Source organism: Nuphar pumila, chromosome 5 (assembly GCF_984573655.1).
Source record: "Nuphar pumila chromosome 5, dmNupPumi1.hap1.1, whole genome shotgun sequence".
NCBI lineage: Eukaryota > Viridiplantae > Streptophyta > Magnoliopsida > Nymphaeales > Nymphaeaceae > Nuphar > Nuphar pumila.
In genome coordinates this window covers 98,787,851-98,802,506 of record NC_143253.1, presented here as the reverse complement: position 1 = coordinate 98,802,506, position 14,656 = coordinate 98,787,851, and the positions used below count along the sequence as shown (strand labels likewise).

At 40.4% G+C, this 14,656-nt stretch overlaps 1 protein-coding gene across 1 annotated transcript; it reads right to left on the bottom strand.

Moving 5' to 3' along the window:
* Positions 1-1,525: 1,525 nt before the first annotated feature.
* Positions 1,526-4,322, bottom strand: LOC149837893 (3-dehydroquinate synthase, chloroplastic-like). The gene is made up of 6 exons (XM_090008145.1): positions 4,171-4,322; positions 3,423-3,573; positions 3,158-3,325; positions 2,826-3,052; positions 2,384-2,542; positions 1,526-1,709 (listed from the first exon to the last, which is right to left on the bottom strand). Exons 2-6 carry the CDS (start codon positions 3,423-3,425, stop codon positions 1,526-1,528), a joined length of 741 nt encoding a protein of 246 aa, XP_089864271.1. The 5' UTR covers positions 3,426-3,573; positions 4,171-4,322.
* Positions 4,323-14,656: the final 10,334 nt, after the last annotated feature.

Sequence of the window (14,656 nt, the reverse complement as noted above, 5' to 3'; positions counted from 1 at the left end):
AAAAGGAATTGAACAACAATCGAATCTTGCGTGAGATGACTCACAAAGCGAGAAATGCCGAGAACAAAGGTGCAGAAGAGCATAGAATGAAGAAGCTGATGATAGGTGGAGTGTGCCCATAGCAAAGAAGGGCACAGATCAACCAAAACCTCATCATAAACACATATACACTTAAGTTCATACATGTACTTCAACGCACACAAGCCTGCAGTAACACACTCATACCCATCCACACACACACACACACACACAACCACAAACTTCAGAGCAAGATCCTCCTCTTACCCAACCAACGAAGGTCCTTCCCCAGCCACTTCCGTTGGACCCTTCTTAATTCCAACTTCAACAAAAAACAAAGTTTGTCAAAGCATTGTTGTTTCCCCTGAATATTCTATCATTTCTTTATAACTAGATTAATCTCTAGGTTGTCAGCCACCAGGAATGCCAAACAAACCTCCATTCACCAAAATGATGCTGGAGGTGCTCCGCTGTCAATAGCCCCTAGGAAAAATCAAATTCTCCCACTCAATATTAAAATCGTCCCAAGCCTGAATACTTAAGGATCTCATGAAAGAAAACTATCGAAAAATATGCTACACCTCTTCCTCGTGACATTGGCAAAGAGAACATCTACTTACTAAATGAAAACCTCTCCTCTTCAACCAATCCTCAGTCTATATTTTTTTATTGAGAATAAACAAACCTGTTAAGGATGCTTGATACGATAAGTCATTCCCCCATAATGCATCCTTGGGTAACCAAATGTCAGATGGGTCACTCAATGCCAAGTAGAGAGAAGCAAAGAAATACCTTCCATCATTTGTAAGCTTCCACAACACACTACTTGGGAGATAAGTAGAAGGAATTGGTGCCAGACATAAGAGTGGTCCATTGACTGAACACCTCCTCTGATGGGTCTCTTCTAGGAGTTAACTCCCATTGGTTAGAAAGTAGTAAAGAACAATCTTTTACCATGGTATAGTGCCTCTGAGCTGCTTGATAAAGATATGAAAATTCATCACGGAAAAAGGTATCACCACACCACACATCATGCCAAAAAAAATATGGTTCCCTCATCGCCAATGCTTACCTTAAGGAAAAGGCAAAAAATATCAATTACTCTCATCCACCCCTTCCAAATACTTGACTGTCCTTGCCATTTAAAACTCTTAATCCAATTCCATGGTCATCTCAAAAGTCTATATTTCTCTACAAACACGGTAGAAAGCATGTTATCTCTATGCAAATTACTCATAACCATCTAACATGAAGCGCCAAATTAAATTTGCGAATGTCCTAAATGCCCAACCCCCCAAAGATCAATGGTTTTGAAATATGACTTTATCTCACCAATGCTTTCGCCTTTTCATCCAAGTTTCCATTCCAAATAAAGTTTGCAAAAAAATTTATAAGCCTTCTTTTAACCTATTTTGGCATTTTTAAAATTTGAATAAAATGTAAAATCATAGTAAAGATGCTAACTTTAGATAAGAGGCGGGCTGCACAAGATTGGGTTCTATTCCCCTCATGATTCTTGAGAAACTCCAAGGTGAAGAGGGAGGCCCAAGTAAGTGAAGAGTAAATCATCGGGCGCGTAGTCAAAATTTTGACAAGCCAAAGCTTGCCTAGAACCCAGAGCATCATTATTGAAGGCCAAAACTTGGCTCTTAACATTATTCATCTTCAAACTTGAAACTTCACCAAAGCACCTTAAGATTACCCACATTGTTAATACGTTCTCTTCTATAGCCTCACCAAACACTAAAATATTATCCACAAAAAGGGAATGAGTGACAGAGATAGAGGTGCAAATCTTGCACCTCCCTAAAATCTCATTTTCATGGGCTGAATTAATCATCACTAACAATGCTTCTATTGCTATAATAAACAATAATAGAGATAACGGATCACCTTTTTTAAGCCTCTTTTAGGTTTGAAAGGAACACCTCTCTCAACATTAATGGATATGACTGAAAATGGCTCATAGAAGGCCCCTAACCCAAGAGATCCATTTGTTTCCAAAAGTCATTCACTCCAAAATATTTACTATAAATTCTCAGTCAAGTAAGTCAAACGCTTTTTCAAGATCAATTTTGAGGACGAAAGATGGCATACCTGATTGCTTTATAGAGTGGATGGTCCAAACAGCAAAAAAAAAGATAGGATGATCCTAAAACTTTACCTTCACAAAACTATCAAATATCAACAATCACAAAAAACAAAAGCACAAGTGAAATCATTAATGGATGTGCACTACTACAACATGTACAGAAAACCAGTGAAATTGAAGTATGAGCAAGATTAATGAAACTTAACACATTCTGCCATCAATACATGTAAGAATAAAAGAACAATTACAAAGTTTAGTCAAACTGGACATTACTTCATAAATGTGACTAGCAAGGCATAGAAACTTAAATGCCCAAATGTGTGGCCCAGGTTTAATATTGCAAGCATGACACTTTTCTTCTCATCTGCTGACACAACCTCAACCTTGTTTTGGCTTGAGCGCATGATGGCATATGACAAAGCATTTGGATCCCTGTAAAATTGTAATAATTAAGTGTGAGGAACATGGTATAATAGATCAACCAATTGACATACGCAAAATGATAGGTGCAGTTGCTTGGCCATTGTGAAACTATGCAAGGAAGAAGAAGAAGATGTGTTAGTTATTCTTTTCTAACTTATCAAGAGTATTCATCATCCAAGATTGTGTTTGCAAATATGCTTTATGAGCAAAAAGAGATGTTATAGACACACCTTGACTTGATTTCAGAAATATAAATGCAAATAGTTCCAAGGATAGAGCTTGGAAACACTACCTTGCTAGTAAAGCATGCATATTCTTCTCTTGCCACTCGAAAAAGGGGGCATCTCTAATTAGACTATACTTGATAACTTCACCATTCTCAGATGCGAGCTCTCTAACCGGCAAAGTATTCAATGTGTTTGTATCTATTAACACGCATTGTTGTTGGTAAAAGGCACCAATCAAGTTTTTCCCAAGTGGATGATTTATTCCAGTTTTACCACCAACAGAAGAATCCACCTGCACAGAGAAGCTTGAGAATATATTAAGAAAATTTGAAGCTTGAGAATACATTGAGATGAAATTTTGATTTAGCAAATTAGGCATAAGAAGAGGATAGCAAACTTGAGCCATAAGTGTTGTTGGGATCTGAATGAAGTTAACACCACAGAGGAAAGTTACAGCAGCAAAACCGCACATATGACCAATCACACCACCCCCAAGTGCAACGAAGGTACAACAGCGATCCAAACGAGACTCAATGGCCTTGTCAAAAATCTTCATCAGAGTTTCCTACACAACAATGAGAAATAAACATTTATCAAGATTCAGCAAAGAAAGGACCATCTGTTTAAACTTCAAGATCTATGTCTTAATTTTCATCACCAACCATGTCTTTATACTTCTCACCATCCAGTAGAACTACATATTCAACCAAAATCTTCAAGTTTCAATGAGTTAAAGCATCCACAACTTTGTCAAGGTACAGATGTGCAACTCTGGTATTGGTCACAATAAGAACCCTTTTTCCTTTAACATGCCTGCAAGCAATCAACGCCATTTATTTGCATTTCTTACCACATCTTGCTCAAACTAAACGTTGCCCAAGTACAAATATTTTGACACAAATAACGTATCCAGTGGATTGAAAAACTCAACAAAAGTTCACAAAGCAAAATCCTCATTGCTATTATGGTTATACAAAAACTAAGCCAAGAACCAATCATAACAACCACTTCCACTAAAGCATACAATTCAAATTAGAAAACCCAACAAAAATCCACATACGTAAGAATTCAGTCTAACGGCTTTAGTAGTTCACTGGTAACACTGCTTCCATATAAGAAATGCATTTTTGGATAACTTTTGAAGTGTGCAACTCAATTTTTCCAAATTAACGTCATCGCAAGAAACACGTTTCTGGGAAAACATGTTCTCCCTCTAAAAAGGAGCTGAGAAGCATGTATTATGAAAAAAAAATCTTGTTTTTGTGGTAAAACCATATACACTTTTCTACAACTTTTAGTAGTTTGATGGCTATTAACACCATATTTTTGCTCACAGAACAATCGAATCATAACGATTTCAAACTCAAAAAGAAAAAAAGGAAAAAAATGTGAATTTGTATCTCCATCTACCTCTGAAGAAACTCAGGCTTGCGAAGAAGGCCAGAGCCGATGTAGATGGGGTAGCTCCGGTTCCTCAGATTGAAGTTCACGATTGTCTCAAGCGTGGGGCTCGAAACTGGTTTCGCGGGCTCAATCGTCGGAGAGGAGTTCGCGAAAACCCTCGCTTCTTCGCTGGAATTCTGCCAGATTCTGAGTGAAGGAAGATCAGAGGGCTTGGAAGAAGTGAACCGATGGACAAAGGAAGGAGCTTGAAGTGAGGGACGATGACGAAGATGAGAGAGAGGGTTCGGTTTGGAGGAAGAAATGAAGCTAGGGTTTGCAATCGTCGCCATGGAGCTAGGGTTCCGGGAGGAGAGGCGAAGATCTTTGGGGTTCTTCTTCTTTTTCTCTCTCTACAACTCCTGCCACACCGCCTTTTCTGTCGGCTCACCATCGCCATCGACACTCTGAGGGGCGAACATCCTCCCGAGGCCGCCCTCTTCCCCGTCAGGCCGATTTGGGAGTAATCAGAGAGAGGGAGGGAGAATTTCATGCCCTAGGTGGGTCGTTTAAAATCGAAAAGTAGTGACGGAATTTTTCTGTTGCAAAATTCGTCGCTAATTAGCGACAAAAAAATTTTGTCGCCAAATTCGTCACTAAGTACGATGGGTTTTGCGACAAAATTTTTCTGTTGCAAAATCCATCACTAATTCTAATTTTAGAGTCAACTAGTTTTCTCTAGCTAACCCGTTGCTAATTTGTGACGGAAATAATCCGTCGCAATTTTTTTTTGCTAATTAACGTTTTTCTTGTAGTGTCAAAAGATAAGGAGCCAACCAATTTGAAGCCTCACCACCTAAAAAGGAATTGAACAACAATTGAATCTTGCGTGAGATGACTCACAAAGTGAGAAATGCCGAGAACAAAGCTGCAGAAGAGCATAGAATGAAGAAGCTGATGATAGGTGGAGTGTGCCCGTAGCAAAGAAGGGCACAAATCAACCAAAACCTCATCATCAACACATATACACTTAAGTTCATACATGTACTTCAACGCACACAAGCCTGCAGTAATACACTCATACCCATCCATACACACACACACACAACCACAAACTTCATAGCAAGATCCTCCTCTTACCCAACCAACAAAGGCCCTTCCCCATCCACTTTTGTTGGACCCTTCTTAATTCCAACTTCAACAAAAAACAAAGTTTGTCAAAGCATTGTTGTTTCCCCCTGAATATTCTATCATTTCTTTATAACTAGATTAATCTCTAGGCTGTCAGCCACCAGGCACGCCAAACAAACCTCCATTCACCACAACGATGCTGGAGGTGCTCCACTGTCAATAGCCCCCTAGGAAAAATCAAATTCTCCCACTCAATATTAAAATCGTCTTAAGCCTGAATACTTAAAGATCTCATGAAAGAACACTTCTGAAAAATATGCTACACCTCTTCCTCGTGACATTGGCAAAGAGAACATCTACTTACTAAATGAAAACCTCTCCTCTTCAACCAATCCTCAGTCTATATTTTTTTATTGAGAATAAACAAACCTGTTAAGGATGCTTGATACAATAAGTCATTCCCCCATAATGCATCCTTGGGTAACCAAATGTCAAATGGGTCACTCAATGCCAAGTAGAGAGAAGCAAAGAAATACCTTCCATCATTTGTAAGCTTCCACAACACACTACTTGGGAGATGAGATAAGTAGAAGGAATTGGTGCCAGACATAAGAGTGGTCCATTGACTGAACACCTGCTCTGATGGGTCTCTTCTAGGAGTTAATTCCCATTGGTTAGAAAGTAGTAAAGAACAATCTTTTACCATGGTATAGTGCCTCTGAGCTGCTTGATAAAGATATGAAAATTCATCACGGAAAAAGGTATCACCACACCACACATCATGCCAAAAAAAATATGGTTCCCTCATCGCCAATGCTTACCTTAAGGAAAAGGCAAAAAATATCAATTACTCCCATCCACCCCTTCCAAATACTTGACCCTCCTTGCCATCTAAAACTCTTAATCCAATTCCATGGTCATCTCAAAAGTCTATATTTCTCTATAAACATGGTAGAAAGCATGTTATCTCTTATGCAAATTACTCATAACCATCTAACATGAAGCGCCAAATTAAATTTGTGAATGTCCTAAATGCCCAACCACCCAAAGATCAATGGTTTTGAAATATGACTTTATCTCACCAATGCTTTTGCCTTTTTATCCAAGTTTCCATTCCAAATAAAGTTTGCAAAAAAAATTATAAGCCTTCTTTTAACCTATTTTGGCATTTTTAAAATTTGAATAAAATGTAAAATCATAGTAAAGATGCTAACTTTAGATAAGAGGCGGGCTGCACAAGATTGGGTTCTATTACCCTCGTGATTATTGAGAAACTCCACGGTGAAGAGGGAGGCCCAAGTAAGTGAAGGGTAAATCATCGGGTGCGTAGTCAAAATTTTGACAAGCCAAAGCTTGCCTAGAACCCATAGCATCATTATTGAAGGCCAAAACTTGGCTCTTAACATTATTCATTTTCAAACTTGAAACTTCACCAAAGCACCTTAAGATTACCCACATTGTTAACACGTTCTCTTCTATAGCCTCACCAAACACTAAAATATTATCCGCAAAAAGGGAATGAGTGATAGAGATAGAGGTGCAAATCTTGCACCTCCAAAAAATCTCATTTTCATGGACTGAATTAATCATCACTAACAATGCTTCTATTGCTATAATAAACAATAATAAAGATAACAAATCACCTTTTTTAAGCCCCCTTTTAGGTTTGAAAGGAACACTTCTCTCAACATTAATGGATATGACTGAAAATGGCTCATAGAAGGCCCCTAACCCAAGAGATCCATTTGTTTCCAAAAGCCATTCACTCCAAAATATTTACTATAAATTCTCAGTCAAGTAAGTCAAATGCTTTTTCAAGATCAATTTTGAGGACGAAAGATGGCATACCTGATTGCTTTATTGAGTGGATGGTCTCATGAGCCAAAATGCAAGACTTATATAATCTTCGGCTAGAATATAAAATCATTTTGAGAGGAAGAAATAACTGAGTGAATAAGTACCTTTACTCTGGATGCCAAGGTTTTGAAAATAATCTTGAAACATGTACCAATTAGAGAAATAGGATGAAGCCTTTCAATGTCTTTTACATTAGCCTTCTTTGGGATAACAATGATAGCTGGTCTACCTAAAATACCTAGAATGGTGACAATAACATAAAATTCATTTGTCATCATAAGCAAATCATATTTAACATACTTAATTTTATTTGAAAACTCAATAGAAAAACCATCAATCCATAGAGTCTTACCATTAGGTAGATTCCACACCACCTTTCTAATCTCCTCCATGATGAAATTTGCTTCCAAAGCATCCCTACCAGCAACCCCCAAGCACTTAAATTCCATAGTCGACAAATTATATGACGACCTCACCAAAATGAAAAAATGGCTTAAGAAGAATTTTGTAGATTTTGCAAGAATAGAATGGCCTTCCTACCGTCATCCCTCAACTCATAAGGTTGAGATATGGTTCCTACTCCTTCTCGTAGAAGCACGCATATGAAAAAAAATGGTATTTGCTTCCTTTTTATGCAGGCAATGTGCTTTTGCTCTTTGCTTCCATCTAATATTTTCAAGAATCCTCCAATCATTTAATTTTTTTGCTAAAGCCTCTCTTTCCTCTTTCAATTCCATGGCCTAAACTACATCCTCAACAATTTTCTCTTTTTCTTGAATGACTTGTAGTTGGTTTTTTCCACCACTCAATTCATGGAACTTCGCTATGAGCCTATCCCTATTCCATTCAACCAATTTTTCTCACACAAAAGAAATGTACTTAGACCACTCAATTCATGGACATATTTTGCTTATTAGACCAAATGTACTTAGATCCTTGCATTGGAAGATTCTATAAGTTTTCAATATCTAAAAAAGAAGAGAATTGGTGCACGCTCCTTGAATAACTTAATAATCTGTTAAAGTCGTCCACTCTTAATAAAACAATGAAATCACCTCCTACACACCAAAAGTTGAAAGTCTTTGGAAGCAAGTCCCTTGAATTTTTTTTCAACTCTGCCCAAAACAAATCTTTCCGCTCTGAAGTGCATGGCCCATAAACCATAGTGACTAAAAATAGATTTACTTGATTGTGAAAAAATACTGAAATTGAAAATTTACCGATAAGAATAGATGACCCTGTTAAGTCCTCTCTCCATGCCATTAAAATACCCTTCGCTCTCCATTAGCAGGCCTCTCAACAAAGTTGCAGTTATGCCAAAATTTGTTCAAAAAATTCTTATCCACCATATTCAATTTGGTTTCTTGAATACAAATAATGTCTGGTTGTTTTTGTCTGATCAAATGCGCTGAAACTTTTTGCTTCTTGCGACCCCCAGGCCCTAAATATTCCACATTAAAATCCGCATTAGAAACATATATAGGCTAATCACCTTTATTGAGAAAATTAAGTCCTTAAGGAGTTGTCCCCTTCTTGGACTTCTCCCCCTTCTGCTTCTCCTTCAATTCTTTATCAATCATGAAGCAAGAATTGGAGGATAGGTTTAATTTTATCGCCTTGAGGATATCACAAAGAAGATAATCGTCTTAAAAAGATTGGTGCACCTCAACTTGCCCATCAATGTTCGATATATCAGTTGCCTTTCCCATCCTACCACATACACCATGTTGACATCCTCCCCATGATTTCTCCTTTACACCATATTGCACATGGTGAGACCTTACTTCTCGGATCCATTTTTTAAGGTGTGGGACCTTGCAGATGGTCCTCAAAGGCTTGGTGCATGGTTGGATGTTCAAGATCAAGGACGAATCACCTAAGCTCCTCAAGTACATGTGAGCATGTACGAGGCACCACTTGTGTGTGTGCTAGTGTGCAAACCATGACTAGACTAGCAACTACACTATTACAAGGCCGAGTGGGGGGTTTTTCTAGCTTATGCTAGGATTTACAAGCTCAATCTCAAATATGTAAGTAAATGAAATAGAACTACTCAGCTACTATCAGCAAATTATAAGCATGCGGTTGTGGTCTGCAGACACACCTACTGAATGCCCAAAATGCATTAGATAAGGCGCAGGTGCTCGGCTATCACAGTGTAGGCACTCTGCTAAAGGCCGTGCTGCTGTGGAGCTGACTCAGGTGCTGAGGCCCTGCTTTGCAATGCTGCAAACATCACACTAGTGTGCTCTGCTGAGATGTGTGCTCTGATGCATGGCAGTGAACACGATGCTCTAATGCACGACGGTGATGCGGTGACCTGATGCGCATGGGCGTTGGACGCATGGCGTTGTGGTGTGCAACATAGACGGATGCACTGAGGTGCATGACACAAGAAGCGTTGTTGCAGTGTGCAGCATGAGGTACTGCACTGAGGTGCGCAACACAGGATGCAGTGCGATGGAGGTGCGCGGTGGTGTGCGCTACGTGCGATGGTGCACTGAAGCAGAGGATATGCGGCGATTGCTATTGTGTTTGATGCTGCGAGGTCTGCGCACAACGTCGATGATTGCGCAGGAGGCGCATAGTCTTGCGCACTTGCAGAGTGCAGTAGGACTAATGTTGTGTCGAACACATCATCTGTGGCTAGAACGAACAATGCACCAAGTCGAGATCGACTCCTGACTGGATCGATAGTGCATGCGGGGAAGGTTCTTGCTGCAGAGGATCGGCTTGGTCCTGGGACCTGTGGTGAATTGGACCACACGGATCTATTCTTCCATAAACGAAATTGTGCACACTCGAGAAGGTAGACTGAAAACCTCCCTATGCTAAGCGGCAAGGTCGGCTATCGCTTGAGCAAAAAACCTCTCTTGGCTCGGCAGTATTGTGAAAGATCTCGTAACCGAACAGTGGTGCAGAAACGATACAGTGCAAGCGCCAAAGAACATAGTCCAAGCAAGCATGTGGCACAACACAGTAAACACAAGTAGTGAATGTATACGCCGGATGATATGCATACAATTCTATAAAGGAGGTAAAGTACTCACTATTTTTGTGGATAAGCCGTGCAAACTTGACATCTTCACAGCTAAGTTGAGGCTTTGTCAAACCGCAAGGATCCGCACATTGAAGTAACACTGAGAATAGCGAACTTAGCCGCTACGACTCCTCTCGCCGGTTGTGCGATGAGCTAGACCAGGCGAATGCCCGACTGTGCTCTATCCAATCCAATCAGCCATAAGGTGAGTGAAATGGCTTAGGGATTTGGTTCACCAAATGCCCTATATCTCACAAGGAGACCCCAATGCCGTGAGGCACAAGAAAGGAATTCTCTCAACAATTCAATTCAATATTCAAAGGTTCAAAGATGTACAAGAGTTCATGCGCACGCCTATTTATAGGCTACAAGAAGTGAAAACCCGCCAAAATGAATACCGCTCATGGCTGTTAGAAATCCACCTAGTTTTCCAACCAACTTACCTCCCAAGCCCAAGTGGTCCCACTCATAGACGCACCCATGCACTGAACCTGGACTATAGAGGTGGATCAGCAGTTACACTACCCTGTTGCCCTGCCATGTCACTGCTCACTGACTGTGCTAATTGACCTACACTACTGCGCTGGCTAAACCCGCATGACTGTTTTTGACTGTCCCGTGTGACTATGCATGACTTACCTGCATGGCTGCTCTGTCATGGCTGCACCCGACTGGTGCGTTTCAATGTGCATGTCACCATGGTTCGCATCACACGAGCCAACCTCCCACCCAACCTGAGAATCGCTCATACCCAAGCACTTCAATGCATGAGCCGATAGCCCTGTTAGGCCCAAATCTGAACCGTAAACCTCTTGCACACCCCCAACCATATCTCCCCCATCCATACCACTTATACCTTGCTCTATCACACTGATCGAAGGGCTCAGACCGGTCCTGCTTGAATGTATTTGATCTGGGACCAAACATTGAATTGGGCCCAGATCAACCCAAAGATCTCGGATAGGTATTGGTCTTCCCATCTGGTATTGGTCCGATGCCAGATCCATGTTGATAGAAAGTTGCATTGAAACCGTCCGGCCTTGTGCACTATCTTTTTTAATCTGGAACACTGCTTCTTTAACTTCAGCATTAGAAACATGAGCCAAGAGTACATTCTCAGTTGCAGTCACTGTGGGTTCAGAGACACCATAAAAATGATCACCATCAACTTGTTCCCGAGAAAACAACTGTGAAAGATAAGATGTAGCCTGATGTAGAATATCAGTAGTGGATGTGCAATGATGACCATCATCCCAAACCAGTAAAGAGATAAACTGGCATATACTGAGCATGGAAGAATGATGTGTTACGGTCACCTTCCAAAATCCACTGACTTCTAGACTTTTGACTCCAAAACGCTTCTTCAATATGAAATAAAGAAATAAACTTATGTTTTAACTTCGAGTACCCATGCATAAGGTCAACCTGTCCAGCATCAATATGTTTTTCAATATCCAAAAGGCTATCTTTAGTATGTTGGATATTACCTAGATTTGTTCCAAAGCTTAAGTGCTTGCTTAATGGCATCAAGCTTTAACACTACTCGTTGCATGGGACAGTCGGACGTGTGTTGGAACCAACAGTCCATAACAAGCTCAGAGCAACCAAGTTGTATCCAGATGTTGAAAAAGCGAAAGGGAGGCGTCATCAGACCTGAATAATATTTGAATGAACAATTAGTGCCTTTTGATCTGAAACTAGATTGGAAATAAACTCAACTGAGTGAGGAAACATTGAGAGCCATTGTTGATTAATTAATGAAGCCACGATCCAGCTTGCTTGCCCAAAATGCCATTCCAAATTGATTGTTATGCCATGTAAAATTCGTGGTGGAACTTTGAAGTTCAACGAGATCACGCACTTGTATAATATCATTGAACTCTTGGATGGCACCATAGAAAAAGTTACCACCACTACGCTCACCAGGATGACAAACAATGTTCCAATCTCCAAGCATAAGCCAAGGAAGATCTGTTTGATGCTGAAATAGATTAGACCACAACCATCTTCTTTGAATGTAATAGTTATGGCAGTAGACACCCGTAATGACACAATGAGAGGAGCCATCATCTGCCAAAATAGAAATCGACTGGTCCGTAGAGAGCAAACAATCCACTGCAACCCAACATGTTCCCAAAGGCAAACTATGCGACTAAGTGGACTTGCATCTGAATTACTGAGCAGCTGCCAGCTTGGGAAGAAACATCGAATTTTACCCAAAACCAGCAAAGAGGCTTTAGTTTCAAGCAGAAAAGCAACATCGATATTTGAATTCTGCAGAATTCAATTTATTTCAGAGCAAACCCAATTCCTCCCAAGGCCTCTTACGTTCCAACTTAGAATCTTCCTCATTATGACAAACCAAAAAGTATATACAAAGGAAACATGCCTATTTACAAAACCCAAAATAGATGGAGGAAGCATTAGTCGAGAACATTTTGTTGGCCAACAGAAGTTGCCACCTTATCAGAAGAAGTAACAAGAGATCATAATTGAATCGTTGGGCCCTACTGAAAGAAACACTAAAACCGGGGTCTGTGGTCAAGAAGGTGGTAATTGGTTAGAGGAAATGCTGGTGTTGATGCTTTTTGGCATGAGTAGAACCCACAGCAGCCGTTGTTTCAGACGAGTGATATTCTCCAGCCACAGGACGTTTCAGAATTAGTTTACCAGTTTTTGGTTTAAGGTGGGTTGAAATGGCAAGTGGGGTTAGAAGAGTCAGTGTTTGATAGGTCAGCAGATAGGTCATCATTCTGTTTGGCTTTAAATTGAAATACAGGTGGCCCAAGTAGAAGGCTTGACTGGTCAAGGCGGGCTTGATCTTGCAAGGGAGGAGGTAAGGAGGACAATGTGGCTATCATTAGGGAGGGAGGAAGCAGGCAGAGGTTGATGATGGTGGTTATGGACTGATGAGGAAACCATGGCAGAATTGAGTGCTGCGTCTTTGCTACCCTTCTTTGAAGACCTATTAGATCGATCTTTAAGAAAAGCAAAAGCCAGTATTTCCAAATTTGCACCAGTGTGTTTAGGAACTGCTTCAGCTAAGGGAGTTGCAGGACAAGTGAAATTTTGATGCATGACCCTCTCTGAACCCTATGTAGAAGCAAGATTACCAAAACGATTAGCAGCCGAAGTGGATAGATTAGAGTAGCTTGTGTTAGGAAAGTTTTAAATTATTAATGGTTACTACCAAAAGTGTTTTGAAAAGTTTAGTCCCATATCTAAGAGAGAAAAGTTTTTCAAGAGGTTTAAATAGAGAGTTTGTAATCTATTCTTTACTTTGGTAAGCCTTGAGTATTTAGGTGGATTGCGGACGTTGCTGCGCATGGTGCAGCAACGGACGCGCCGTTCGCGCACACGCGCGTGCGTGCGCTTGAGGCGCAATGTGCACGCTCGCAGCGGTGCGAGGTGCATATGAGGCGCAAATATCCATTTTGATTTTTTGGTTTTGAGACATATGGCCGTTTGAAAGGTTTTAATAGCATTTATATTGAGTTTAAGGCGCTTTGTGACTGTTGGACGGTTTTGGAGGCCTTTGATTGACAGTCAAAGGTGGGTGACCGTTCAGGTACCTTTCATCCTATTTTCAAACTGTCAGATTTATGGCCTTTAATCTCATTTATCGCAAAACGTTTTGGCCTCTCTAAAAGGTTATAAATATCTTCTATTTTCGTCTTTTGGATATCAGAATTTCTGACTCTCCAGTTTTCTCCTTTCTTTCTTCTCAGTTTGGCTTGTAGAGTTCATGTGTGGGAGAGGTCATCTGTTCTTGCGAAGCAATGACTCTCTTGAGGTTCAAGCCAAGTTGTATCCTGGGAACTCAGTCGTAACAAAACCCTTTTTCGCATCTTCGGAATTTCCGGAGTGGGGCGATTGAAGTTCTAAAGATAGCGATCTTAAAAACGTGCCTCTAGGCTTGAATTCTCTTTTCTGAAATCCTGTTTTCACTAGGTTGGAATAACAGCTTGCACGACAACCTCTCGTACCCACCTTCACATTAGACCACTCGTCAGGCTGAGCATAGGAAGCATGCTCAGATTTGGACTAGGTTGGGCAGGACATGATAGAGTGATAAGTTGAAGCACAAAGGCCGCAATAACGAGTGCGGCCCTCATAAACCACAGGTTGAGAGATGGAGCGACCTTTTTTCAATCTTCACTTTAATCTTTGAAATCGAGAGGAAGTCGATCTGAACTTCGATTCGAATCCTTGCAAAGGCCATACGGTCTATAGAGTGAGTATTAGCATCTATTTCCAATAATGAACCATTTAAGTAGGGAGCCATACCTTCGAAAAATTGCATGGTCCAAAGTTCTGCAGAAAGCCCAGGTAATCGTATCCAAAGAGGGACCTGATTTGTAACTTCAACTCCATTCTGGGTGACCACCGACTAACTATGAGAGTTCTTCCTTGAATACACTAAGCATTACAATGCATGCTAAGCTCCATATCCTATCGATTATAAGCTCTTATGAATAAGATGCCATT